The 24,910-nt window shown below is 46.1% G+C and overlaps 1 protein-coding gene across 1 annotated transcript; it reads left to right on the forward strand.

Moving 5' to 3' along the window:
* Positions 1-1,862: 1,862 nt before the first annotated feature.
* Positions 1,863-24,895, forward strand: CCDC198 (coiled-coil domain containing 198). The gene is made up of 6 exons (XM_054972115.1): positions 1,863-2,337; positions 6,428-6,510; positions 11,830-11,916; positions 14,537-14,629; positions 18,281-18,431; positions 22,839-24,895. The coding sequence occupies exons 1-6, from the start codon at positions 2,112-2,114 to the stop codon at positions 23,123-23,125; spliced, it is 927 nt and encodes a 308-aa protein (XP_054828090.1). The 5' UTR covers positions 1,863-2,111; the 3' UTR covers positions 23,126-24,895.
* Positions 24,896-24,910: the final 15 nt, after the last annotated feature.

The raw sequence follows: 24,910 nt of genomic DNA on the forward strand, positions 1-24,910 counted from the left end.
ATGGTGGTCCACCAGAGAACCACTTAAGGCCAACTGGTAGCTGGGTTCCTTGTCAGAGCTGCTGGACCATGGCAGTGGGGGATGGGCTTTGGTCTGAGAAAGAAAAACAACTAAGATCCTTAAGCATGAGAGCCAACTACGGTTGCCAGCCTCCAGGGGGGACCAGGAGACGGGGTTGCCAACTTTGGGTTGGGAATTTCCTGGAGATTTGGGGGAGGAGCCTGGGGGTTGCAGAGTTTGGGGAGGGGAGGGGCCTCAGCCAGTTATCAGGCCATAAAGTCCACCCTCCAACGCTCTCATTTTCTCCAGGGGGACTGGTCTCTGTTGTCTGGAAATTGTAATTCTGGGAGATCTCCCGGTCCCGCCTGGAGGTTGGCAACTACCTGGAGATCTCTCAGAGAATGCAGAGATCAGTGTCCCTGGAGACAGTCACTGCTTTGGAGGGTGGGCTCCCTGGCCTTATACCCCACTGAGGTCCGTCCCCTCCCCAAACCCTGCCTTCCCCAGGTTCCACCTTCCACTGGGGAGAAAGACGGGGTATGAATGAAGTAAATGAATAAAAATAAATAAATAAATGCATGTTTTAATTGAGTAAAGTGGTGGTGGTGATGTGCCCTCAAGTCATAGCTGACTTATGGCAACCCTTGGTGGGGTTTTCATGGCAAGAGACCAACACAGGTGGTTTGTCATTGCCTGCCTCTGCAACCTTGGTCTTTGTTGGAGGTCTCCCATCCAATTACTAACCAAGGCTGACCCTGCTTAGCTTCTGAGATCTGACAGGATCAGGCTCACTTGGGCTATCCAGGTCAGGGCAATTGAGTAAAGTAGAACTTCCTTTTTCTGTTCTAAATCTATTGCCCATTACTTTCATTGGGTACCTTTGAGTTTGAGTATTTTGAGAGAGGGAGAGAAATTTCATTCTGTCCATACTGTGCACAACGTTGCAAAACATATGTTAGAGAATCACAGAGATTCCAGAAAAAAAGGAGAGATACGTAGGCTAGTCGAGATTAAAGTCAGTCCGTTCTTGTGCTAAGGATCTAATGAAGAATTCTTTGCCTCTTCATCAAACTACAACTCCCAGGATTCTTTGGGAGAAACCCTGATAGATGGGCTTCTCCCATTGGTGTTGTGGTTAAGAGCAGCAGGATTCTAATCTGGAGAGCCAGGTTTGATTCCCCATTCCCACTCCTCCGCTTGAAGCCAGCTGGGTGACATTGGGTCAGTCACAGCTCTCTCAGAGCACTCTCAGCCCCACCCATCTCACAGGGTGATTGTCGTGGAGATAATAAAATACTTTGTAAACCGCTCTGAGTGGGTGTTAAGTTGTCCTGAAGGGAGGCACATAAATTGAATGTTATTATTAATCTTATTATAATAAAACTAATATTTTTATAATGTAGATATATTTTAACAAGGATACCCCGTCACTTGATCCTGCAGTTCTTCCTATTTTTGGAGCGTACTACCTTATGGCCAATTCAATGGGAAACTAGAAACACTGGACCTCCAAAAGTCTAACTAGGTCCAGCTGAAATGGAAAAATCTCAGTTTGTGTTCATTAAATGGACACAGGATAAGAGCATTCAAAGTTAATCATGGCACAGTAGATATACTGGGTGGGTGGGAATGTCCTCCAAATCTGTTATTTATTACTTAATGTTGACTTCCCAGAATGCTCTGTGACCGTTCATGTGCGTGCCTACTAGACCCTCATTCCTTCACGCCAGGAAGTGCCCAGATCTGGTCAATGTTTAACTGGAATTACCAAGGGTAGAGATGGGAAAGGTTTGTAAATAAGTTACCATAGAAATAGATTTGGCTTTTGCTGCACATCTTGCGCTTGAGTGTCCTGGGAGAAAATCAACATTGAAGGTACTTGGTAGGTTGTGTTCCGTAGGCAAATCAGAGCTGATGTTTTTTCTTTCCAAGGGCCTTGAATTTCCCACATGCTTTAAAGCTACTTTCAGTAGCCTCATGGCCCTTGCCAGGTTTTCTGTAAGGGTTCCACCTCGGGAACTGTTCTCAGCTCAACCTTGTTTTGACTAAATTAGCAGCTCGAAGACTGGAACGCCGTTTCTTGCAAGAGTGACTCACCGGATCCAAGAAAGATGGGCTTGAGTCACTCGAAGACTCATGGCCAAGTGACCAAAGTCGCCCCGATGCCCACCAAAGAGGGGGCACCCAGTCCTCCAGGCTGTGTTTCTGTATTTGGATTCCAGAGTCCTTCGACGGAGAGGAGTTCCAGCTCCTTTGCTTCCCTGACAGAGAGAAACCCGCTCTCGGAGAGGCATCTTCCACCCTTGCGGGAAAACTGGTTTGCAAGATATCCTTCAGGTAACCATGAAATTTCATTTATGTCGCACTGATTTTGACAGGAGGGATGACATTACATATGGCTATGGCTGGTTTCATGCATGCAGGATCAGGGCTGCAGCCAGTCTTTCTTGCCAGATAGGGCTTAAAAAAGAAATAGACAGAAAATTCAATCTGATTCCGCACATGTTAGATAATGCACTTTCAATGCACTTTATGGCTGATTCCACACACGTTGGATAATGCACTTTCAATGCACTTTATCAATCGTTTGAGGTGGATTTTTTGTTCCGCACATGAAAAAATCCATTGCAAATGATCTATAAAGAGGATTGGAAGTGCATTATCCAAGGTGTGCAGAATCACTCAATTGATTCTTTCTATAATGAGGGATGCCAACAGGCCTGGAGGGAAAATCCTGTCCTGTTAACAGAGGTTTAGTGTGTGTGGATGGGTAGTGGAAACTTTTCATGGCATGGAGGTAAAATAAGTTTGTTGTAGTGGTTAAGAGCAGCAGGACTCTAATGTGGAGAACCGGGTTTGATGCCTCACTCCTCTGCTTGAAGCCAGCTGGATGACCTTGGCTCAGTCACAGCTCTCTCAGAGCTCTCTCAGCCCCACCCACCTCACAGGGTGATTGTAGTGAGGATAATAATAACACACTTTGTAAACTGCTGTGTGTGAGTGTTAAGTTGCCCTGAAGGACGGCACATCAATAAAATGTTATTATGACATCCTATTAGGTCTCTATTAAAGGGATGGGGGAATTTTTTCTCCAGGGCAGCTGGTAACCCTATCTATAATCCTGATACCGCATGCAAAAGTTAATATGCATTTTTGTGTCTCAAAATATTTTCAAAATGTAGGTTGTCTTTTTAGTGGGGCAAATCAGTGCTCTAGGCGAGGCAATGCAGACACTGGCCTCCTAGAATGGCCAACAACCTGGAGGAAAATAACTTGCCCCTTAAACCAAGGTTGAATGCAGTAGGAAAGAGCAAGAGTCCAGTAGCACCTATAAGACTAACAACATTTGTGGAAGGATATAAGCTTTTGTGAGTCACAGCTCACTTCTTCACATACTAGTAGAAAAGAGCAAGAGTCCAGTAGCATCTATAAGACTCACAACATTGGTGGCAGGGTGTGAGTGTAGAGGAGCTTTCTCCTCCTTTCCAGTTTTGGAGAACCCTCTAAACATCAGTTTCTTAATTCATTAAGATAGATCAAGATGGGTAGCCGTGTGTGTCTGTGGCAGTAGAAAACAGCAAGAGTCCATCAGCACCTATAAGACTAACAAATTTTGTGGTAGGGTATGAGCTTTCGTGAGCCACAGCTCACTTCTTCAAGTGAAGAAGCAACCTCACTTCAAGGTTTAATGTGCAGAAATGGGCAGTTTGACACTTTAAGCCATATGTAGGTAAATAACATCCTAGGAAGCTTTTATTAAAAGGGCAGCTCATTTTTCTCTCCAGGCTATGGCCCTCATGGGAGTGCAAAAGCCACAGGCAGAAATGAGGCTCGGTGGGGGCAGTTTGGAACAAGAAGGTTAGAGTTTTGGAAAAGGTAAAGCACTCCCTTGCCCTCTCTTCTGTATGTCCATCGCTCTGTGCTTTTGACATGCACAGGTGTGTCACTTTAAGATAGGTCCTGGCTCTCTCATTAGTGAACTTGATGGGACTCTAAAAGTGCCTTGCTTGGTCCAGGTTTTTTAGTTACTCCATGTAGCATGGGTATATCTAAGCTTATGTCAGACTCTGGATGACAGGATATGGCAGACGGATGCCTGGATCATTTCAGCAAGACACAGGTCCTTGGTTAAATGACTTTTATTCAGAAATCAGATCTTTTCCATATGCAGGTCCAAAGGTCTACTTAGGAGTAAGGTAAGCAGCTAAGTAGCTCGAGTAGAAGTTTGACAAGAATGGCAACGTGGGAAAAATACATCTCTTTTCTACCCTACTTTTCTTCCCCCTCCCGCTTCCCAAACAATCCCTTGCCGCTTTTCCGGTGTGAGAACATTTTGCATACTTCTGCTATCACGCTGCGCCACTAAGAAGAAAGACGTATCATAGTCCGAGGGAAAGTCCAAGGTCGTAAATAGTGGAGCTCAACAGATAGCCGCCTGTGAAAGCCTGAGAAACCGTTAGAATACTAGCAACAGGAAATTGAGTTACACCAAGATCATGGTTACGATAACTGGTGTTAGAAGAACATAAGCATCAGAATGAACATTGGCATGGATGAATGGGTACAGTCATACATGATGCCCCCAGGAAACAAAGATGCATATAAACACGCTTCTCTGAGAATCAGTTCGGGCAGCCTCCTATCACCAGTGTGCTTATATTTAAATTCTTCTGTTATTAATACCTGATTGAATTGGATAGGAGGGAAACTGAGGCTTCCAAAATCCAGAGCTCAGAAAAGAGAAGTGTTGACAAAACAAACTGGCCGATATTAAAATAGAACCAAACGTGGCGACATTTATCAGACTAGCAGCGTAGCCGGAAAAGTGCTGAATGTCTGCGCAAACAAATGAGTTTTCATTCGGCACCATTAAGATATTAATTTATTCAGTGAAGGTTTTTTAAAAAAAATCCTGCCTCGTAGCCAAAGGCATCCAAGATAGCTACGTGCTTGTGTGCCCTAGGCAAGATTAATTGCCACAAGACATGAGAGCCAGTTTGGTGTAGTGGTTGATAGTCTAGGACTCTAATCTGGAGAGCCGGGTTTGATCCCCCACTCCTCCACTTGAAGCCAGCTGGGTGACCTTGGCTCAGTCACAGCTCTCTCAGAGCTCTCTCAGCCCCACCCACCTCACAGGGTGTTTTGTTGTGGGGATAATAATGACATACTTTGCAAACCGCTCTGAGTGGGCCTTAAGTTGTCCTGAAGGGCGGTATATAAAATGAATGTTATTATTGTTATTATTATTATGTTGATGGACACTAGACTTAAAAGATCAGACACATTTCTGAAAGAGAGGCCCACCACTGGCTATTAGTCAGGATGGCTTGATGGAACCTCCCTGTCCCAAGGTAGTATACCTCAGAAAAACAATTGTGGGGGAAAAACGGTATGGAAGGTCTATATAACTGCTTGTGGGATTTTTAAAAGCATCTGGCTAGCGACTGTTGAAAGTAGGACACTGGGTTAGAAAGACTTTGGCCTGATTCAGGTGGCTCATTCTTCTAATCTGAAAAATTTGGACCACAGTCTTGTTTTGGGGGGGAGGCACCATCATAGAAAACAAACAGAACAAAGGCAACTTTTTAAAAAATCATGCGGGTTGGATAGTTTCCCCTGGATAATCTATGGAGATTGCTGTCTTCCGAACATGAAAGAAAACTTACCCCACTTTAAGAGGAGTTGCATTTTGCAAGTCGGAAGCTTTTGCAGAGAATACAAATGAGCTCCGGGCCTTTGGCAAGACAGCCTGAGCTTTTTATGACAGCAAGAGCGCTTACATAAACAGCCGCCTGCTTGAGCACAGAGATAACTTCCAAATTCTATCGTGGTGCATTATTAGGAAAATATGTTTGAGCCTTCAGCCTTCAGCCTCTTTTCCTTTCTCTGTCACCGATCCAGAGGAGTTAGCCATGTTAGTCTCTAGTAGCAAAATAGAAAAGAGTCCGGTAGCACCTTTAAGACTAACCAGCTTTATTGCAGCATAAGCTTTCGAGAACCACAGCTCTCTTCATCAGATGCCCGTCTGACGAAGAGAACTGTGGTTCTCGAAAGCTTATGCTACAGTAAAGTGGGTTAGTCTTAAAGGTGCGACTGGACTCTTTTCTATTTCTCTGTCACCGTTTCCACGTAGCATTTGCACCAACCTTGCAACCTCTTATGTACATCCCAGGGGCACCAGTGTACAGAGACTCTAGGTGGCACTGCTGAGCCATATGACTTCAGGAGTTTCCATCACAGTCCCACACTGGATCTTATTGGCCCTGTCCAGGCTCCGCCTTGGGATAGGCCCCACCCCTTTCCAGATATGCACCTCCCACAAGCTGGCAATCCTATTCCAGCCTCTCATTTTAGGAAAATCATAAAACGCCTGTGTAATGTCTTGCTCACAATCTACTGCTAAAAACAGTGTTTCCTCTCATCTTAGTACCTGGACCTTTTTCACTGGATCTCAAGACCGAAGAAGGAGAACCAAGTATCATTAAACAGCATCCTCCTCGCAGACCTCAAGTAAGATATCGGAGCTCCCCTGGAGATATTGATTCCACCTTCCTAATGAAAGGCAGTATGGTTCAGTGGCTAAAACAATGACCTTGCATTGGCTCTGGTCAATCTCACAGGATGACCGCACGGTCTTGAACTGGACACTGTTTTTTAGCTCAGGCACGCCATTCAGGGATCCGGACGGGAGATCCCTCTCGACTGCCAACATTTCAGGCCGTGTATGATTTTTTCCCTCAATAGCAGCTACATTTCGGGCCATTTTTAAGCCAGGAACCACAACTGCTATGAACAGTTAAAGAGGTGTTTGCACTAGTAATGCAAGCCGAAGGCACGGATCCCTGATTTTAAAAAGAGGTGGAAGGGGCTTGATTTAAGAACCTGAACATACTTATTATGATGTAAACAAAAGTAACCGCAAGAAGTGCCCTGAAAATTTCCTGCTTTCTTAAAAAACAAAACAAACGCAATGTAATAGTCACTATATCTAAGACTTTTAGACCTCGCCGAGCATCTTGGGTCCTCCCACTGAAATCTGAAGCGGCGCCTCTCAGGCCATGACCTGTGAAGCCTGAAGATCTGGAATGACAACTGATCTCCAGACGACAGAGATCCGGAGACAATGGCTGCTTCGGAGGGTGGGCTCCCTGGCCTTACACCCTACTGAGGTCCCTCCCCTCCTCAAACCCTGCCCTACCCAGGCTCTAATCCCAAATCTCTAGGAATTTCCCATCTGGAGTTGGTAAACCTAGTCCTGAAGTTGTTTGGCAGTAATACAACTTAGCATTGATCTCATGTTATGGAGCAGGGTTCATTTTGAGGGGGAACGCGCAAGAATGCAGTTCCGGCAGTTCCCCAAAGAAGTCACATGACAGGTGGCCCCACCCACCTGACTCGCAGCCATTTGGGGCCGGTTTCGGACTGGATTGGGGCCGAAATGGCCCAGATCGGGCCTCTTACGGGTGGTGGATCACAATCCTGCTCAGCAGCAGCTCGATCCTGACCATTTTGGGCCCCTTTTCAGCCATTTTCAGCCCCTTTTTGCCATTTTGGGCCCAATTTTGGCCCTGAATGGCCAGGATTGGGTTCAAAACAGCCAGGATAGGTGATGTCAGTGGGTGTGGCACATGCAAATCGGTTATGCTAATGACACTTCTGGCAATGGCAAGGGGCGTGGCATATGCTAATGAGTTATGCTGATGAGTTCCTCCCGTTCTTTTTCTACGAAATGACCCCTGTTATGGAGTATCCCAAAAAATTTCTGGAACATTACATTATTGTTACAAACCTTTCCCCAACAACACTGAGTTGGATCCTGGGGATATGTTCTGCTAGCTGAACCACTTTCTGCCAGGGGAAGGCTCCAGCCATAGGAAAGCAAATGGATTCAAAGGATCCGACCCAGTGTGGACACACCCTTATAAACTAGAGCTGCGTTTGCAGAATAGAACTAGAAGAGTTAGCCGTGTTAGTCTGTAGTCGCAAAATAGTAAAGAGTCCAAGAGCACCTTTCAGACTAACCAACTTTATTGTCGCATAAGCTTTCGAGAACCACAGCTCTCTTCATCAAATGCATGCATCTGATGAAGAGAGCTGTGGTTCTCAAAAGCTTATGCTACAATAAAGTTGGTTAGTCTTAAAGGTGCTACTGGACAGAATAGAATTGTGTCTCTTCCCACTACAGCCTGCTGTGCTCTTGAGGGAGGGACCTTTGGACACAGTTTGATGCTGAAATTTGAAGGTCTGCAGTAGGAAGGGGAAATTGGTGGGAAGCCTGCAAGAACAGGGCGATGAAGTGGACGGCCTTCGGGGTGTTCCTTCAGGCTTCCTGTTACCTGGACTTCCAAAGCCTGAAAAGGAAACAGTAGTCGGGCTAAACACACAATTCTGGCGTAAAACCAGAGACAGGACTCAGTGTCTGAGGGGAAAAGCAGCAAAAGACATCCTGGGAATATTTTGCACGATGGGAATTTTTGCAAGTGATTTAAAGAATAGTCGTTGTGGTGTTACTTGCTGCCACCTAGTGGCTACATTGAAATTAGTATCTTCCAAAAAAAAATGCAAACACGAGATGAAAGGATAAAACCTCACCTGCAGAGTTTCAGGGTTTTTTGGGAAAAGAGGTGGCGGAACTCTCGAGAGGGAAATGAGGAAGAAACACGCAGGATTCTTTGAAATCATATTATTTTCACGCGCTACTGCTGAATATTTTCAAGAGGTGCCGGAACTCCATTCCACCGCGTTCCAGCTGAAAAAAAGCCCTTCTCACCAGTACTGTAAAAAAAAAGACAGATTGCAAACACGCTGCACATACCAACCATTTGGCAAGGACACCAGTTGATTCAGAACTGGTGTTTTTCACATGGATATGTTAAGAGGGTGGGGGGGGAAACTGGAAAACATTTTAAGTGGCACAAGTGAATTTGGTACAGATTGCAAGAGCGGATGAGAAGGGTAGAACTTCACATCAAGTATAATGCCATGATTATTTCCTCTGTGGATTTGTTTTTAACAAATTGCAGGTACAGGGGCTGCAATTTTAAGGGGAAAACTGGAACACAGGACGTCAGACTATTTTATTTATTTATCTGATATACTTCTACCCAGGGGTCATTTCGAAGAAAAAGAGCTGGAGGAACTCATTAGCATAACTCATCAGCATATGCCACGCCCCTTGCCATCACCAGAAGTGTCATTGGCATAACTGATTTGCATATGCCACACCCCCTGACATCACCTGTCCTGGCTGTTTTGGACCCAATCCTGGCCATTCAGGGCTGAAATTGGGCCCAAAATGGCCAAAAAGGAGCCCAAAATGGTCAGGATCGGGCCACTGCTGAGTGGGAGAGTGATCCACCACCCGTCAGAGGCCTGATCCGGGCCGTTTTGGCCCCAATCCAGGCTAAAACGGGCCCAAAATGGCCAAGAGTTAGGTGGGCGGGGCCACCTGACATGTGACCTCTTTAGGGAACTGCGTTCCGGCGCATTCCCCCTTGAAATGAGCCCTGCTTCTACCCCTTCCTTTCAACAATGTTGTAACCAAGGATGCTTACAACCAGGACTTTTTTTCTGGGAAAAGTGGTGGTGGAACTCAGTGGGTTGCCCTTGGAGAAAATGGTCACATGGGTGGTGACCCCACCCCCTGATCTCCAGGCAGAGGGGAGTTGAGATTGCCCTCCACACCACCTGGCAGCGTGGAGGGCAATCTAAACTCCCCTCTGCCTGGAGATCAGGGGGCGGGGCCACCAGTCATGTGACCATTTTCAAGAGGTTCCGGAACTCCGTTCCACCACGTTCCTGCTAAAAAAAAGCCCTGCTTACAACATATTAACAATGACACTAACTTGCTAAAATAATAATAATAAATAATAAAAATAATAAAAAATAATAAATAATAAAAATAATAACACTAATCTTCAAAACACCCATAGATCCCCCCCGCAGCAGACTAACTAATGACCTGTAAAAGGTGCCAAATAATATTGGGAAAAGCCAGCATTAAGAGTTTATAGAGAAATAACAAGACCATAATATTATTAATATTAATATTATCAACAATATTATCAACAATACCAGCATGGTTGTTAAGAACCCAACTGAATACTCAGGAGAATTTAAAAGACTTGGAGGATTCTAAAAAAATCTCTATTGGCACTTGAAAGAATGTAAGTTTGGTACCAGGGAAGCCCCTGAAGGGAGAGCGTTCTACAAAGTAGGGCCACTGTTGATAAGGCCACCTTACTTCAACATCTGGGGGCACACAACATCTGGAACCAGTTTGGTGTAGTGGTTAAGAGTGGCAGGACTGTAATCTGGAGCATCGGGTTTGATTCCCCACTCCTCTGCTTGAAGCCAGCTGGGTGACCTTGGGTCAGTCACAGCTCTCTCAGAGCTCTCTCAGCCCCACCCACCTCGCAGGGTGATTGTTGTGGGGATAATAATGACACGCTTTGTAAACTGCTCTGAGTGGGTGTTAAATTGTCATGAAGGGTGATATATAAATAGAATGTTATTGCTATTATTATTACATGGAGTAGAACCTCTGGAGACGACTTGTGAGGGCAAGCAGATAATAAGATAAACATCAGGTGATCCACTCTTCCCCTTTTCCCCCTTTCTCAGCCAAAAATAATCATTTCCAGGGTATATCATCCTTTCTGAGGAAGACTTACAGGCACTTATATTCACCCCCCAGCTCAGGTAAAAGATCCAGGCTGAGTCCATTTATTGCTAGATATTGTGCTGTGATTACACTATACATAAAATTTGCAACTGATTTTTCTGTGCAGATATGCAGCTGTGAATGAATGCTATAATGCACAACGCATTAATGTGTGGCTGCAGCCTTGCTTCATCTTCAGAATGCCTTTTTAACATGGAATGCTTCCTCTAAACATTGTTAATGCTCCAGGGAGAATGAGAAACGCGGCCATACTTAAATCAAGCAAACATACTGTTTTGTACCTTACAGCTGTGTACAGTTAACAGGGCTGCCTTCTGCCAATGTAAGACGTTCTCTCATAAGGCAGTCACATTCAAACTGCTTCTAGTTGTCTGTCCTCAAGCTAGGGTTGCCAGCTTCAGGTTGTGAAATTCCTGGAAATTTTGAAGGTATAGCTTGGAGAAGGTGGGGTTTAGGGAGGAAAGAGACGGTAGCAAGGTATAATGCTGTAGAGTCCACTTTCCTAAGCAGTCATTTTCTCCAGAGTCCAGTAGCACCTTTAAGACTAACCAACTTTATTGTTGAAAGCATAAGCTTTCAAGAACCACAGCTCTCTTCATCAGTTGCATCTGACGAAGAGAGCTGATGAAGAGACCTGTGGCTCTCAAAAGCTTATGCTACAATAAAGTTGGTTAGTCTTAAAGGTGCTGCTGGACTCTACGGTTTTGCTACTACAGATTAACACAGCCAACTCCTCTGGATCTATGGCCATTTCCTCCAGAGGAACAGATCTCTGTGGCCTGGAGATCAACTGTAATTCTGGGAGATCTCCAGCCACCACCAGCAGGTTGACAACCCTACCTCCAGCCAAGATGGGCCTGACATGCCAAAGGCTGGAAAGAAATTCCAGGACTTTAAGTACTGTAACTGTGTTAAGCTCTTGCTCTCCCCTTAGTTTGGCAAGGAAAATACCAGCAAGAAGCCAGTTTGCTAGAATGAGGCCTGCCAAACTCTTAACTGTATAGTTAGTTATTTTTTTATGTCATTTATAGTCTGCCTTTCTCACTGAGACACTTAGGAGAACAACTTAGGAGACAACTTATGAGAACAAGTGAATTATTTTGAGAAATGTAATGTGTTAAATGCTCTCACTCTTGGCTTTGCAGAAGTTGGAACCTCTCATTCTTTCAAAAGATGTCCCTTCGGACAAGTTTTTGAGACAGCGGTCTGGGGCGGCTGCTTATACACCAAAGGTAGGTGTCCCAAAGGTCACAAGTGGGTGGGGGACACAAAGAATAAAGCAGACCCATGTCAACAGTGAGTTGTAGAGGAGCTGGGGGAGTAAGAGCACGAACAACGTCTTGAACCTTGAGTCCAGCATTTGATTTGCATCAGCCGTTGAGAGCGGAAGTTCTCATGGCCCATGAAGGGAAGGCAGCCCTCCTCTGTTATGAAGCTTGGAAGCAGACACACACACACCCTGCCCTTAAACAGCAGTAGGATTGGCTTCTCCAATCCTACCATCTACCCTCTCTAGTTTGGGGAGCTCCTGGGCTAGGATTGCCCCCCCTGCCATCTCTATTTGGAATACTGACTCTACTTTCCTCTGTATGGTTATGAAATGAATTTAGTATTCACATACCCTTTAGTATTATTCTATTTATGCATGACTATTTATGGAAAATGTTGAATGACTGTTTATAGATCTTGAATGTGTTTCTGTCTGGGGTCAGCAGCCCAGCCCCTGGACTTGCCGGGAGGCAGCGGCGGGGGGGCAGCCAGGAGACAGCAGTTCAACCGCTCTGACTGGCAAACAGAGCCAGAACCTGCCTGTGCCAGGGGGAAGGGGCGAGGCCCCAAGGCCTCAAAGGTGAGAGGAGACAAAGGGAACCCAGCTAGTCCCACCCCCCTGGGGGAGGAAAGGGGGCTAAGCAGAGCAGAGGAAGGGGGCAAGGACAGCGGGTTTGGAGACCCAGCAGTCGCCTATACAGAGCCCTTACCTGAAGAGAAGGAGCAGCAGCCCCAACAGCCCAGAGCCATGCCCCAGCTAGAGGATAGTAGCCTGGCCCAGGAGATACCAAGAGCCAAGCCCCTCCAGGTGGAGCTACTGGAGGCACTCTGCTGGAGGAGCTGGGCAGCCAGCCAAGGGGCCACAGCTGGGCCTGCCTTCAGCAATCAGCTCAGCCAGGGAGGCCTGGCAGCCAGAGAACAAGGCACAGCTGGTGCTGCTCAGTGGCGCCAGATCAGCTACCCCAGCTGCAACTACTTGGGGCAGCCCAAGACCAGGCTGGAAGGAGGGTGGAGCAGAGAAAGGAAGGCCTGTAAAGGATGGCTGGGAAGAGCTCTGGGGTGGTGGGTTTGAGTAGGAGGGATGGAGTGGGAGCAGAGCGAGAGCAAAGATCAGGAAGAGAGTGGATAGAGGAGGAGAGGCCAGAGGCCAAAGGAGGTGAGTGGCACAGGTTGAGCGGACCAGCGAGTGGACTGAGAGGGAGTCTGGGCGAGGTATACCGCCCCTCCTTTCACAGAGCAGGGTCCTGCAGCATCCCTGGCGCCCCTCTGACGTCAGGAGCAGACCGCCCGGCGCCCTGGCCGGCGACGGCCACGGCAAGCCCTGACATTTCTACTCATCATGATATTTATGGATTATTATCAATGAATTTGTACAGAAGTTGTTAGCATGTATTGTTAGATGAACGGATAGTGTGGCCGTTGTGCATTATTCCTTTAAATGAGCTCTGATGGGGATTGCATACGTGTCATAGATGAATTTGTCAAATTCCTATTGTCAAGCACCTGCACTTTATATGATTGGTAGTAATTATATTGGATGTATATACTTTGAACAGTGTAATTTGGTATAGAGTAATCATTACGGGGACACCTAGTGCCTGTTGGACTTGGCTCCTGCCCGCAGTTGCCCTTTTGGTTTTCAGCCTCCAGGGGGTGGCTGGAGATCTCCTGGAATTGCAACAGGGATCAGCTCCCCTGGAGAAAACGGCTGCTTTGGAGGGTGGACTCTATTGCTCTATATCCCGTGGAGGCCCCTCCCCTTTCCAAACCCCACCCTTCCCAGGCTCCACCCCCAAATCTCCAGGAATTTCCCAGCCCAGAGCTGGCAACTCTATCCTGGGCAGACAGTGCTCAGAGGCCCCTTTCGGCCCACCGGCAAACTCTGCCATGCTTCTCTTTCCACTCACTCGCTAGTGTGTTCTCCCACCTTCTCACAAGCTCTCCCACCACCTGCGCTACATTCATGCCCTTTCCCCAACAGAACTGGTTGATACAGGCGGCTGCTGTGGCCATCAAAGATAGGTGCCATTGCGCAACATCTGCATGGACTTCCCCATCAATGCTGGGAGCATGGGAGGTGGAGTGCTTGCAAACGAATGGGCGGGGAAAGGCGCATGGACATATGGCGGAGGAGATGAACAGGGGTGGGGAGGTTGTGACCGTGGGGCCTGTCAACTTGCCCCCAAAACAGATAGAAAGAGCGGCTTCTAGGGCCGCACTTGAGCACCCCCAGGTAGCTCGCAATATGTACTTACAACCATTGTATTGTCCTGAGTTGACACTTGGGGCTTGCAGCTTCATGGTACAACAAGTTGCAGAGAAAGAGAATGCAAAAATAAAAACTGGCTCGATCTGCTTCAGTAGCTTACAAAGCTCACATTCTTAGTATGGCCATTCTTGAGTAAATCCAGGTTTACGCTCACTGGCAAAGAATCTCTGATGTTTCGACAACATAAAAATGGAACGCTGTTCCTTTGTCATCTACAAATCATATTTGGTTTGGTCGAGACAGTGATGGTGAAATAAGGGGCCTCTTGTCTTCTATAACGTTCATCTCCTTTTACTGTAATACTTCCCTGGCAGGAGCTAGAGAAGAGGGGGCCAGCTGTTCTGCACCCCACGGGAAGAAGACGGCAGCACCTTCACAAGATGAAGATACTGGAAATGCGCCAAGAGGTAATGGTGAAATGGTTTCTCAAGAGACTCATAAAGTCCTAAACGGACTGGGACCGGCATACCTGAGGGACCGCCTCTTCCCATATGTACCCCGGAGAGCACTTAGATCAGCAGGAAAACATCTACTGGTGGTCCCTGCCCCTAGGGAGGCTCGACTGGCCTCGACCAGGGCCAGGGCCTTTTCAGTCCTGGCCCCAACCTGGTGGAACTCTCTGTTGGAGGATACTCAGGCCTGCCAAGACCTTGTGTCCTTCCGGCGGGCCTGTAAGACAGAGATGTTCCGCCAGGCATTTGGTTGAGGCCAGTATTCAGATTCACCGATTGGCCTCCCTGCCTGTCTCTTATTAGTGGGGGGCTATATTGAGTCATCTGCCCCATGTAGGAACGGTGGCCAATCTCGCACCAACTCACGTCCTCACCCCTCTCTTCCCTTGTGGTTGGCAGGGAAGGGTGAAGTGAACCTGGGACATAGTGCAGAGTCAGAACATAGTGCAGAGTTTGTTTTTATGCGGTTAAATCTGGCTTTTATCATGATTTAATGTACCATTTTATTAATGTGTTTTTATCTGTATGTTGTAATCCGCCCTGAGACTGTCCACGGGGAGGGCGGACTATAACTTTCATTATCATTATCATTATCATCATCATCATCATTATTATTGATGATGATGATGATGATGATAGGGGGATTTAAGAACATAAAGCAGTAATGACCAGGCGAAATGATGGAGCTACTGAAGATGTTTACATTGGAGCAAAATCCTATATGGAGTACAGAATTTCGAATGTTGGGATTTCATTATTTAAGAAAGCATCCCCACGGTTTTAGCCCTTGGTTTAGCGCATCTGACTCTGACCCCTGCTGATCTATATTGCATTGATATAGCTTCCGTAGAAAAAGACTAATGTGGGAAGGAGCAGGTCTGCTATTGGGAAATGAAGCTGAAGTTGGTTCCCAGTTCTCCGTTCCTTATTTGCCATTCCCAGTTCCTTGTTCACAAATCCAAACAAATATTGGGGGGGATTGAGAAGCTCTGTACCCCAAAATAAAGTTAGGAGGAGCACATATCATATACCTCCCTATTCAGGGGACTCCGCCCTCTAGGTAGACATCTGCTGGGTCCGCCTACAAAGCCCAGTTCTTCAGTTAACACCTTCACAGTAGAGTGCCCCCAGAATAAATCAATAAGCAGAAAGGGGGTAGTTGCATTAAACAAAAAAAAACTTTGGATCACCCCAAATCACACAGCCCTGCACTCCAGAGACTGTTGGTAACGGCTTGCGCTGTACTTTAGGAAGGCCCCGTAGACCAGAGGAAACATTGAAAAGTGGCTAAGCAGCAGAGCGGCAGGATGTATATTACAGGGTATGATATCTTTTCATTCTCTTTAACCAATGGAACAAGCCTCTGTTCCCTTCCGAATCATCGCAGAACAGGCTTAATCACAGAGTGAATCCAAACATCGTGTAGCATAAGAAGAGTCTTCAGCTATGGAAAATAGCGAGGGATGGAGGGTACCCATGCAACAGTCTTGGTCGGTTGTAGCATTGTGTGTTGGAAGAGGAGGATTCAGCGCTGTCCCTTTCCTCAGGTTTCAGAGGGGGACAAACCAGAGAGTTAGAAAGATAGAGAGGTCAGGGCACTCTGTTTACTGCTCTGACTGTCCTTTGATATGTAGATTGCTATTCTCTGGATTTCCTCCTCCTGACTTCCTCCCTCTCACTTCTTCTCTTCCTGGCATCGTTCCAGGCAACACCTCTCTCCTCTCCTCCTTCCATCTTGGCAGTATGTGTGCAGGCCTTGTCCTGCCATCCATGCCCATCCTTAGATTAGAGAGGTAGTTAGGATCTGTCTCTCCTCCTTTCCTGTCAGAGTATGGAGTTCCTGCAATAAAGAACTCTCATTTCTTTTCTAAATATAAAGCAAGTGTATGCTTTTGTTATTTTCGCTCCTGCACACACACCAGCCAGCAGAACGAGCTCACAACCACCTATAATCACGCTTCCTAGGCCAAACAATAGACTCTGCTAACGGCCCAAACATGGAATCCTTTAATTAGGTTTCTGGGGTTTACATAACAATTTTTAAAATCATTTTGCATAGACAAGTTTCCAAGGGTTTTTTTCTGTGAAAATATCGGAGGGTATGAAATTAGTTTCAGCTTTAGTACCAAAGATACCTGAAGAACAGAGCTCTAGCTAAATCAATTAAACGTGACAAATCGTTGCTTTACCTGCTAACGCTTGCTTTAGTTCTTCCCGGGACTTCCAAGGTCTTCGTCATAACTAAAACCCGTGCATGACTGCAACTTAATGTTTAGTTTGAGTAAGCTATCGGTTTCATCACCTGGAGTACATCTCTAAAGCAAATCCATGACAAGTGTCACACCCTTTTAAATTTCTCTCAAAGAATCTTGTATTGTAGTTTGCGAAGGGAACTTAGCAATATTCCAATGTAGGGAGACCCCATTACTGAATTTGGCACCCCTTTAATTAAGGCAGAAATATTGACAAAATAAAGAAAAAGTTTATTAGAGTTTAAAGACCCAAATGAACTGATGCATAGCAGGTATCTCTGACAATGCATGCCAGGCAGGGCATATATTATTATTATTATTATTATTATTATTATTATTATTATTATTATTATTATTATTATTATTAATATCGTATTTGTATTCTGCCCTCCCCACGAGCAGGCTCAGATACGTGCTATCTTATATACCTTCTTACAAACAAATCAACAAAACAGTTTAGAATATCACATTACTTCTTACAAAATAAGAAAACATCCAGTCAGAAAAGCTAAAAAGATTGACAGGTCATATAGACAGGAAGAAAATGGATTCATTTGAAATGTGGTGCTGGAGGGGAGCTTTGCAGAGAACACGGACAGCCACAAAGACCAATAAGTGGGTTCTAGATCACTTCAAGCCTGAATTCTTCCTGGAAGCTGAAATGACAAAACTGAGGTTATCATACTTTGGTCACATCATGAGAAGTCAAGACTCTCTGGAAAAGTCAATAATGCTAAGAAAAGTGGAAGGCAGCAGGAAAAGAGGAAGACCTCAAATGAGATGGCTTGACTCAATAAAGGAAACCACGTCCTCCAGTTTGCAAGATCTGAGCAAGGCTGTTAACAATAGGACGTTGTGGAGGTCTTTCATTCATAGGGTCACCATGGGTCGGAGGTGACTTGAGGACACATAACACACAGCATAGCTCCTTCTCTTATCTTTTTGCATATCAAGAGGGGTACAGTCACACCTTTGAGGCCATCCCCTGTTGTAAATCATAGTGCCCTGAGACATTCCATATCTGCCAGAGTTAGAAGCTAAACTGTTACTTCCGCAAGGCCATTACATGTAGGTGAAACGGAGAAAAAATCACGGGAGTCAGCCAAGACTCATCCCAGCATGCCCCGCAACAGAACCAAAGTGTGGTTGTTTTTAATGAAAAAGAATTTTTGTTAAACCATATACATAGGGAAAATTTTTCCCTTAACATAGTTGGTGCAAAGGGCAGAGAATTCTTTTGACAAAGTGTGCCTGCCAAATGAACTACATTTTCCACGAAACTCTAAAAGAGCAAGAAGGGCTGTCAATCCATTTTTAAATCTGTATATATGAGACAAGCCCTTTGTAAATGCAGGCAGAACAGAAGAGGCAGCTGCGCCAGGAGGCCACGCTCGGCAGGCCAAACAAGAGGGGCTTCAAAGTCCGGCAGAAGCTTAGCCGCGTGCCGCAAAACGACAGCTCTGACGAGGACGACCTGTTTGCCATGGAACATGACGGACATCTTGGTAAGTGACTGGATAGAATGAAGCTAGGCTTGGGTGGGTAGCCACGTTGGTCTGCAGTAGATGAGCAAGATTTGGGTCCAGATTTGGGTCTAAGAGCCAAGCTACAAGTGATGAATTACACTCGAATGGCAAGTGAGCAGACTCACGTGTATTCCTCCCTGTTCACTTGCACTCCACTTGCACTCCACTCGATTGAGCAGAGTGCAAGTGAACAGGGAGGAATACACGTGAGTCTGTTCACTTGCCATTCAAGTGTAATTCGTCACTTGTAGCTTGGCTCTTAAGAGACCAACTAGATTTCCAGGGTATGAACTTTTGAGAGTCAGAGCTCCCTTTGTCAGATACTTCATCAGTTATCTGACGAAGGGATTTCTGACTCCTGAAAGGCTCGTACTCTGGAAATCTAGGTCCCGTTCTCATTTACGGTTTAAACCGCCATTGAGGAGCAGTCTCCTCGATCACAGTGGCTTCAGTATGGCACTCCCCCATTCCACAGTGTCCGAGGCAGTTTCGATTTGGTGCCCTTGTTTTATCATTTTAGATGGGATTTGAAGCCTTGGTGCAGTTTTGGGTTTTTGGGGCTTTGCAATTCACGTCACACTTTTTTTTTTTTTAACTTTGAGCAAGCATAGTAACAGTGCAATGTTGGAACCCATTCCCCTGTCCCTGCATTTGCTGATACAGGAAATCCATGCCCATTGGAGAGGCAATTGGTGGCGGAGTTATGGGGAAAAGAATGTACTCTCCCTTCTTGTTCCACTCTCATTTATTTGTTTTTAAACCAAGGCAGGAAAGGGTTAAAATACTGCTGCTTCATTCCCTCCTGGCAGCTTCCCTGCCACTATGTTTTGCAAAGGGCTGTGCAAAACACTTGGTGTTTTTTTTATTATTCTTTGGCATTAGCAGAAGACACAAGGAGGGAGGGGAAAGCAGCCATTTAATGCTTTCATGGCTTTTAAAGTCAGGAGGAAAGGACAGTAAAGTTACAACACAGCAACATTACAACTCATTCCTGGCTTTGAAGAAAGAAAAAGAGTGTGTGTGCATACCGCCCCCCAGGAGAAAGGGAAAAGCAGCCATTTAACCCTTTCCTGGCTTGTAAAGCTAGCAGGGAATAAGCAGCAATGTTAGGAATCATTCCTGGCTTTTGGGGGGGGGGGGTAAAGAGTGCCAGTTTGGTGTAGTGATTAAGAGCGTGGGACTCTAATCTGGAGAACTGGGTTTGATTCCCCACTCTTCCACTTGAAGCCAACTGGGTGACCTTGGGTCAGTCACAGCTCTCTCAGAGCTCTCTCAGCCCAAACCAACCTTAGGATTCTTCTGAGGATAATAATAACACACTTTGTAAACTGCTCTGAGTGGCCATTAAGTTGTCCTGAAGGGCGGTATATAAATTGAATGTTTTTATTTATTTATGCAGAGGAGTTAGCCATGTTAGTCTGTAGTAGCAAAATCAAAAAGAGTCCAGTAGCACCTTTAAGACTAACCAACTTTACTACAATAAAGTATGCTACAATAAAGTTGGTTAGTCTTAAAGGTGCTACTGGACTCTTTGATTTATTTATTATTATTATTACTCGAGAGGAAGGAAGCAAGTGGAGAAGCAGCCTTATGACCCTTAACCTGCTTTACTGATAAAATGGTGGGAAAGGAGTTCAGAGAGCTGAGGAGGGTGGGAGTGGTTAATTCCGCACAGACCAATCAGTTCCCAGGGGGAAAGGAGATTGGGGAGAAGAAGGGGAGTATAATGTTCACACTGACATTAATTGGGTCGGACACAACTTGGCAACGGCTTCAAAATAAAATTGCGGTATGTCCGCAGGGGGGGAAATCAGGGATACCGTGGACAAAAATCAGTTCTGCATTCCATAACTACCTTGCAAGCTTGGAACTCCTGCAAACGTGGGAAGCAGAACAGATAAAGTGACAGTGTGAAAAGCACCCTAGTTGCCCTCTAAGGTGCTACCAGACCCAAATCTTGCCCTTGATAGAAAATCTACCAGACCAAAATCTTGCCCTTGATAGAATAAAGAACACTTGCCTGTTTCAACTATGCTTCGTGGACTGCACTATCCCACCTTTCATACCTGCTTCATCCTTACATTTAAGGGGTGTTGCCAAATTTCAACAGTGAATGGCAGTGCCTTGCACCACTGATGCTCGAGGTTCTTTGCTGCTGTGAGACAAGTAGAAGGACACCCCCCTCACACACACACAGACACAGACACATCACTGATGCATTTCCAGTCACAGAATGCACCTGTCTTGTCTCTGCTCTCATATGTCAGCCCCAAATGCCCCTCAAAATGCTGCTGATGGACAGGGATTCCCCAGAACCAGCATTTGGGGGCCATTTTTGGGCTGCTGTGTGTGTGTGCGTGCATGTATAGTTACATTCTATGGGCAGAAATCGTTCCATCTATGGAAATGCTCTCATGGATTCAAGTCACTGTTTTGATTCAAGAATCCCAGTTTCCAAACTAGATTCTCCCCGCTCGAGATGGGCCTTTGGCTTCCTTTTTAATAATCTAACTACGCCTAACAAAACTGATAGAAATACAAGCGTTAAACTTGATAGCTGGTGCGTCAATTGCATCCCAGTGCCCTGAAACCATGTCAAAACGGCATTAAAATGTCATAAAAGAAACAAAGCACAAACACCAGCAAGGAAAATCAGCAAAATGAAAAGACTCGTGATAATGACATCCAACCCGCAAAGTGTATTTTTTCATCTCATTATTTAAGAGCAGGTCTGTACATGGAAATCGCCTTGTGCTCGACCTTTTTGTTTCCTCTAGGCAGCTCTGCCATTAGTGAATCCCCTACATCTTGAAGGGTTGATTGGCAAAGATACATGAACACTGCACAGTATCTCTTGGTTCATAGCTTATCTCGTGCAATCCTGTTTTCAAACGGTGTTCAGGTTCATTTTTAAAATATTATATCCGATGTGGTTCACATGTTGAGTCTCTTGCTGCTCATTCCAGGAATCCCTCTCTAGAACACCCCGTTCTTTTGTTGTGCTATTTCTCTCCCATGGTGTTGTAGATATTAATTTGAAAAGCGTCTTCTCCTTTTCCCTTCGAAAGCATCCCACGGTGGTTTACAATCTGATACACATCATTATAAAAATACGTATTAACTGAAATTAGGGTTGCCAGGTCCGGGTTGGGAAATTCCTGGAGATTTTGGGGGCGGAGCCTGAAGAGGGTGGGGTATAATTCCATAGAGTCCACCTTTCAGAGCAGCCATTTTCTCCAGGGGAAATGATCTCTGTCACCTGGAGATCAGATGTAATTCTGGGAGATCTCCAGCCACCACCTGGAGGCTGGCACGCCTAACTGAAATGCACAACCATTTCTTATTTCTTTAGTTGTGGAGAGGAAGCCTAAGTGGAACCTTTTTGCCGGGGGATCACACTGGTTCTTGGGAACCGCATTTACGGCACCTTTTAGAAATCAGTAAAGTAATTCTTTTTTCCCTTCCTCTGGAAAATTGGGGTCATAACAGACAAAACGTGTCCCAATTGAAGCCAAATGCACAGTCCTATGGAATGGCACACCAGGCAGTAAAAAACAGAAGTTCCATGGCACCTTAAAGACTAACATTTATTTCAACACGAGCTTTCGTGAGTCAAGAACTCAATTTTTTTTTGGTATGTGTAAAGAGGGACGACAACTTCATTTTAAATTTTTACAAATTATTCCATTAGTGCAAAACCGAAAAAAATAAAAAAGGAAACAGTAGGGAAAAAAGAAAAAGAAAACAATTCTGGCTACAAAAACACTATTGGCTAATCTATACATAGATATCTATAAAATATTTACAAATATCTAAAAAGGAGTCCACCTGCAATTGCCTTCTATATGCGATGTGTTCAAATGTTGGTAAGACAACTTCAGTTTGGGAAGTCTTAGAGTGAAAATTACAGAAGTGGGGGGACTAAAGGGAGAGAGAGACCAATAGGTAAGAGCAGGGCTTTTTTTCAGGGGGAACGCGGGGGAACGGAGTTCCGGAACCTCTTGAAAATGGCCACATGGCTGGTGGCCCCGCCCCGATTTCCAGACAGAGGGGAGTTGAGATTGACCTCCACGTCGCTGAGCTGCGTGGAGGGCAATGTAAACTCCCCCCTGTCTGGAGATCAGGGGGCAGGGCCACCAGCCATGTGACCATTTTCTCTGAGGGCAACCCACTGAGTTCCACCACCTCTTTTCCCAGAAAAAAAGCCCTGGGTAAGAGCCACTAATAAAAGGGAAGCTGTTGTATGGGTTCATAACAGTTCCTACAAATATCTGCACGATGGTAACCGAAGAGAGCACAAAAGACAAATCCAAATTCAAAACAGCACGAATGGAAAAAAACCAAATTTACAACTCACCCAATGAAGTGTTTTTTTTTCCTCTTTAGGTGATCCTTGGGCTGGGCAATTACTTAAGGGGCACAGATTCCCCGAAACCCATCGGGGCCCGATCAGTAAAGTGGAGTCGTGGTTGCTGAACCAGCAGGCAAGGAAAGAATCATTTTGGGATGCTTCCAGCACTGACTCGGATAGCTGGAAAGAATCGGACGAGGGGAAGGTTTCCCGGAAACCAGCCTTGGTGAGAACCAAGACGGAGAGGATCCAATTCTTCGATGAGTTCTTCGACCAGGAGTACCCATCTACAGCCACCAGAACGAGGCCATCTTGGTGGTGAGTTTGGAGAAAGCCACCCACTCTCAGATCTTGGTTCTGCTACTGTCCAGGCATTGCTGAAGACCGATATAAGCCAAACTCCACAATTTTGCTGCAGATATCAGCCCCAACCAGGGAGGAATCTCTAATGGCCCATATGAAGATGCCCTGTACTGAGTCAGATAACCGATATATGAAGCCCGGTCTTACCTATTCTGATTGACACTACTTTTCTCAGCACTGCAGCTTTCATCCTTTGGCCGAAGAGAATGAGGATTTCACAGGGGCTTTTTAGTGCTTTTGCCCCCAGCCCAAGCTCACTGCAGCCACCTGAACATTCAAACCACAGAATCATTGGAAGGGGATGCAGGGCATTATGCTTTGGAGGCTGTGGTGCCTTCTTGAAACAGGGCATGGTCTTCCTTATGCATAGAATCCTACTATATAAAAGGCTAAGCGTGTTCCATACGACTCACTTCCTACTCTGGTGCACCACCAGAGGGCGCTGCCGTGGAGGGAAGACCAGGCAAGGCAACTCGTCCCTCCAGAGAGCACTTCATGGTGGGAAGCCCAGGCCAGGATCAGGCACGGAGAAGGTGGCAATGCCAGCCCCCCGCCTTTATGCAGCTGGGATCAGGAGCGGAGCAGGTGGCAATGCCCGCCCTCCTTCACTCATCTAGGAATGGGCGCAGAGCAGGTGGCAATGCCTGACTCTCCTTCAACCCCATGGAATCAGACGTGCAGAGGGTGGCAATGCCCGCCCCCCCCTTCACCAGGACAGAATCAGGTGCAGAGCAGGAGGCAATGTCCAACCCCTCTTCACCCAGCCGGGATCTGGAGTGGAGCAGGCGGCAGTGCCCATCCCCTGCCTTCACCCTGCTGGAACCAGACACAGAACAGGAGGCAACGCCCACTCCCCCTTCACTGGCTGGGATTAGGAGTGCAGCATGAGGTAATGCCCACCCACCCCCTTCACCCGGCCGGGATCAGTCACAGAGGAGAAGGCAATGCCCACTTGCCCGCCCTCCCCTTTCTAGAGCTCGTTGTATTTTTCCCCAAAACGAGCTTTGTTACTAGTCAAGATATAAGACTTGAAAGCAGGGCTCTCCAACAAGGCCCTGAGCCTGCTGCTGTGGGGAGGGAGGAATATAAATCGAATATAAATAAATTTTAAAAACCCTGATGCCCTCCAGTACTTCCCTTGGCACCCTCTGAGTTTTTCAGAAATTGGGCAGGGCCACTGTAAGGCACTGCTTGTTCTTGGGCTGTCCTCAGTGCAAAAGTGTGCCACTGGAGGAGCAGGAAGACAGGCAAGCATCTGAGTTTTCCTTGTCCAGCGTGTACTTTCATCCGCTCTGTAGGCTTTCCTTCTTCCCAGGAGGTGTGAAGAGGGAAGTATTCAATTTGGATCCCCCTTCTGTGGCAGCTATTTTCAGCTGGCGCTCACCACCCAAAGGTACTCACAGGCTCCCCCCCAAAAAAGTTTGGGCTCCCTGTTCTAAAGCTATGGGTTGGATTTTTTGGTGATTTCCCTGGGACAGGGGCCCTTCCGCTGATTCAGGGGGGCTGTTCTGCTAGTGGATCTTGGCATCGGACAACTTCTTGCACTAGAAGAAAATGGTGTTATTAGCAAAAACTGACCTGCAGGATTCAACCCTACGATGCTATGAATTGGGAATGACCATCACAGCTACATATCTGAAACTATCTACTTAGGAATGTGCGTAAGACAGAGCAAGAGGAGTAGCTGTGTAAGTCTGTCTGCAGCTGTAGAAAAGAGCAAGAGTCCAGTAGCACCTATAAGACT

This window comes from Eublepharis macularius, chromosome 2 (genome assembly GCF_028583425.1).
Source record: "Eublepharis macularius isolate TG4126 chromosome 2, MPM_Emac_v1.0, whole genome shotgun sequence".
Classification (NCBI taxonomy): Eukaryota; Metazoa; Chordata; class Lepidosauria; order Squamata; family Eublepharidae; genus Eublepharis; species Eublepharis macularius.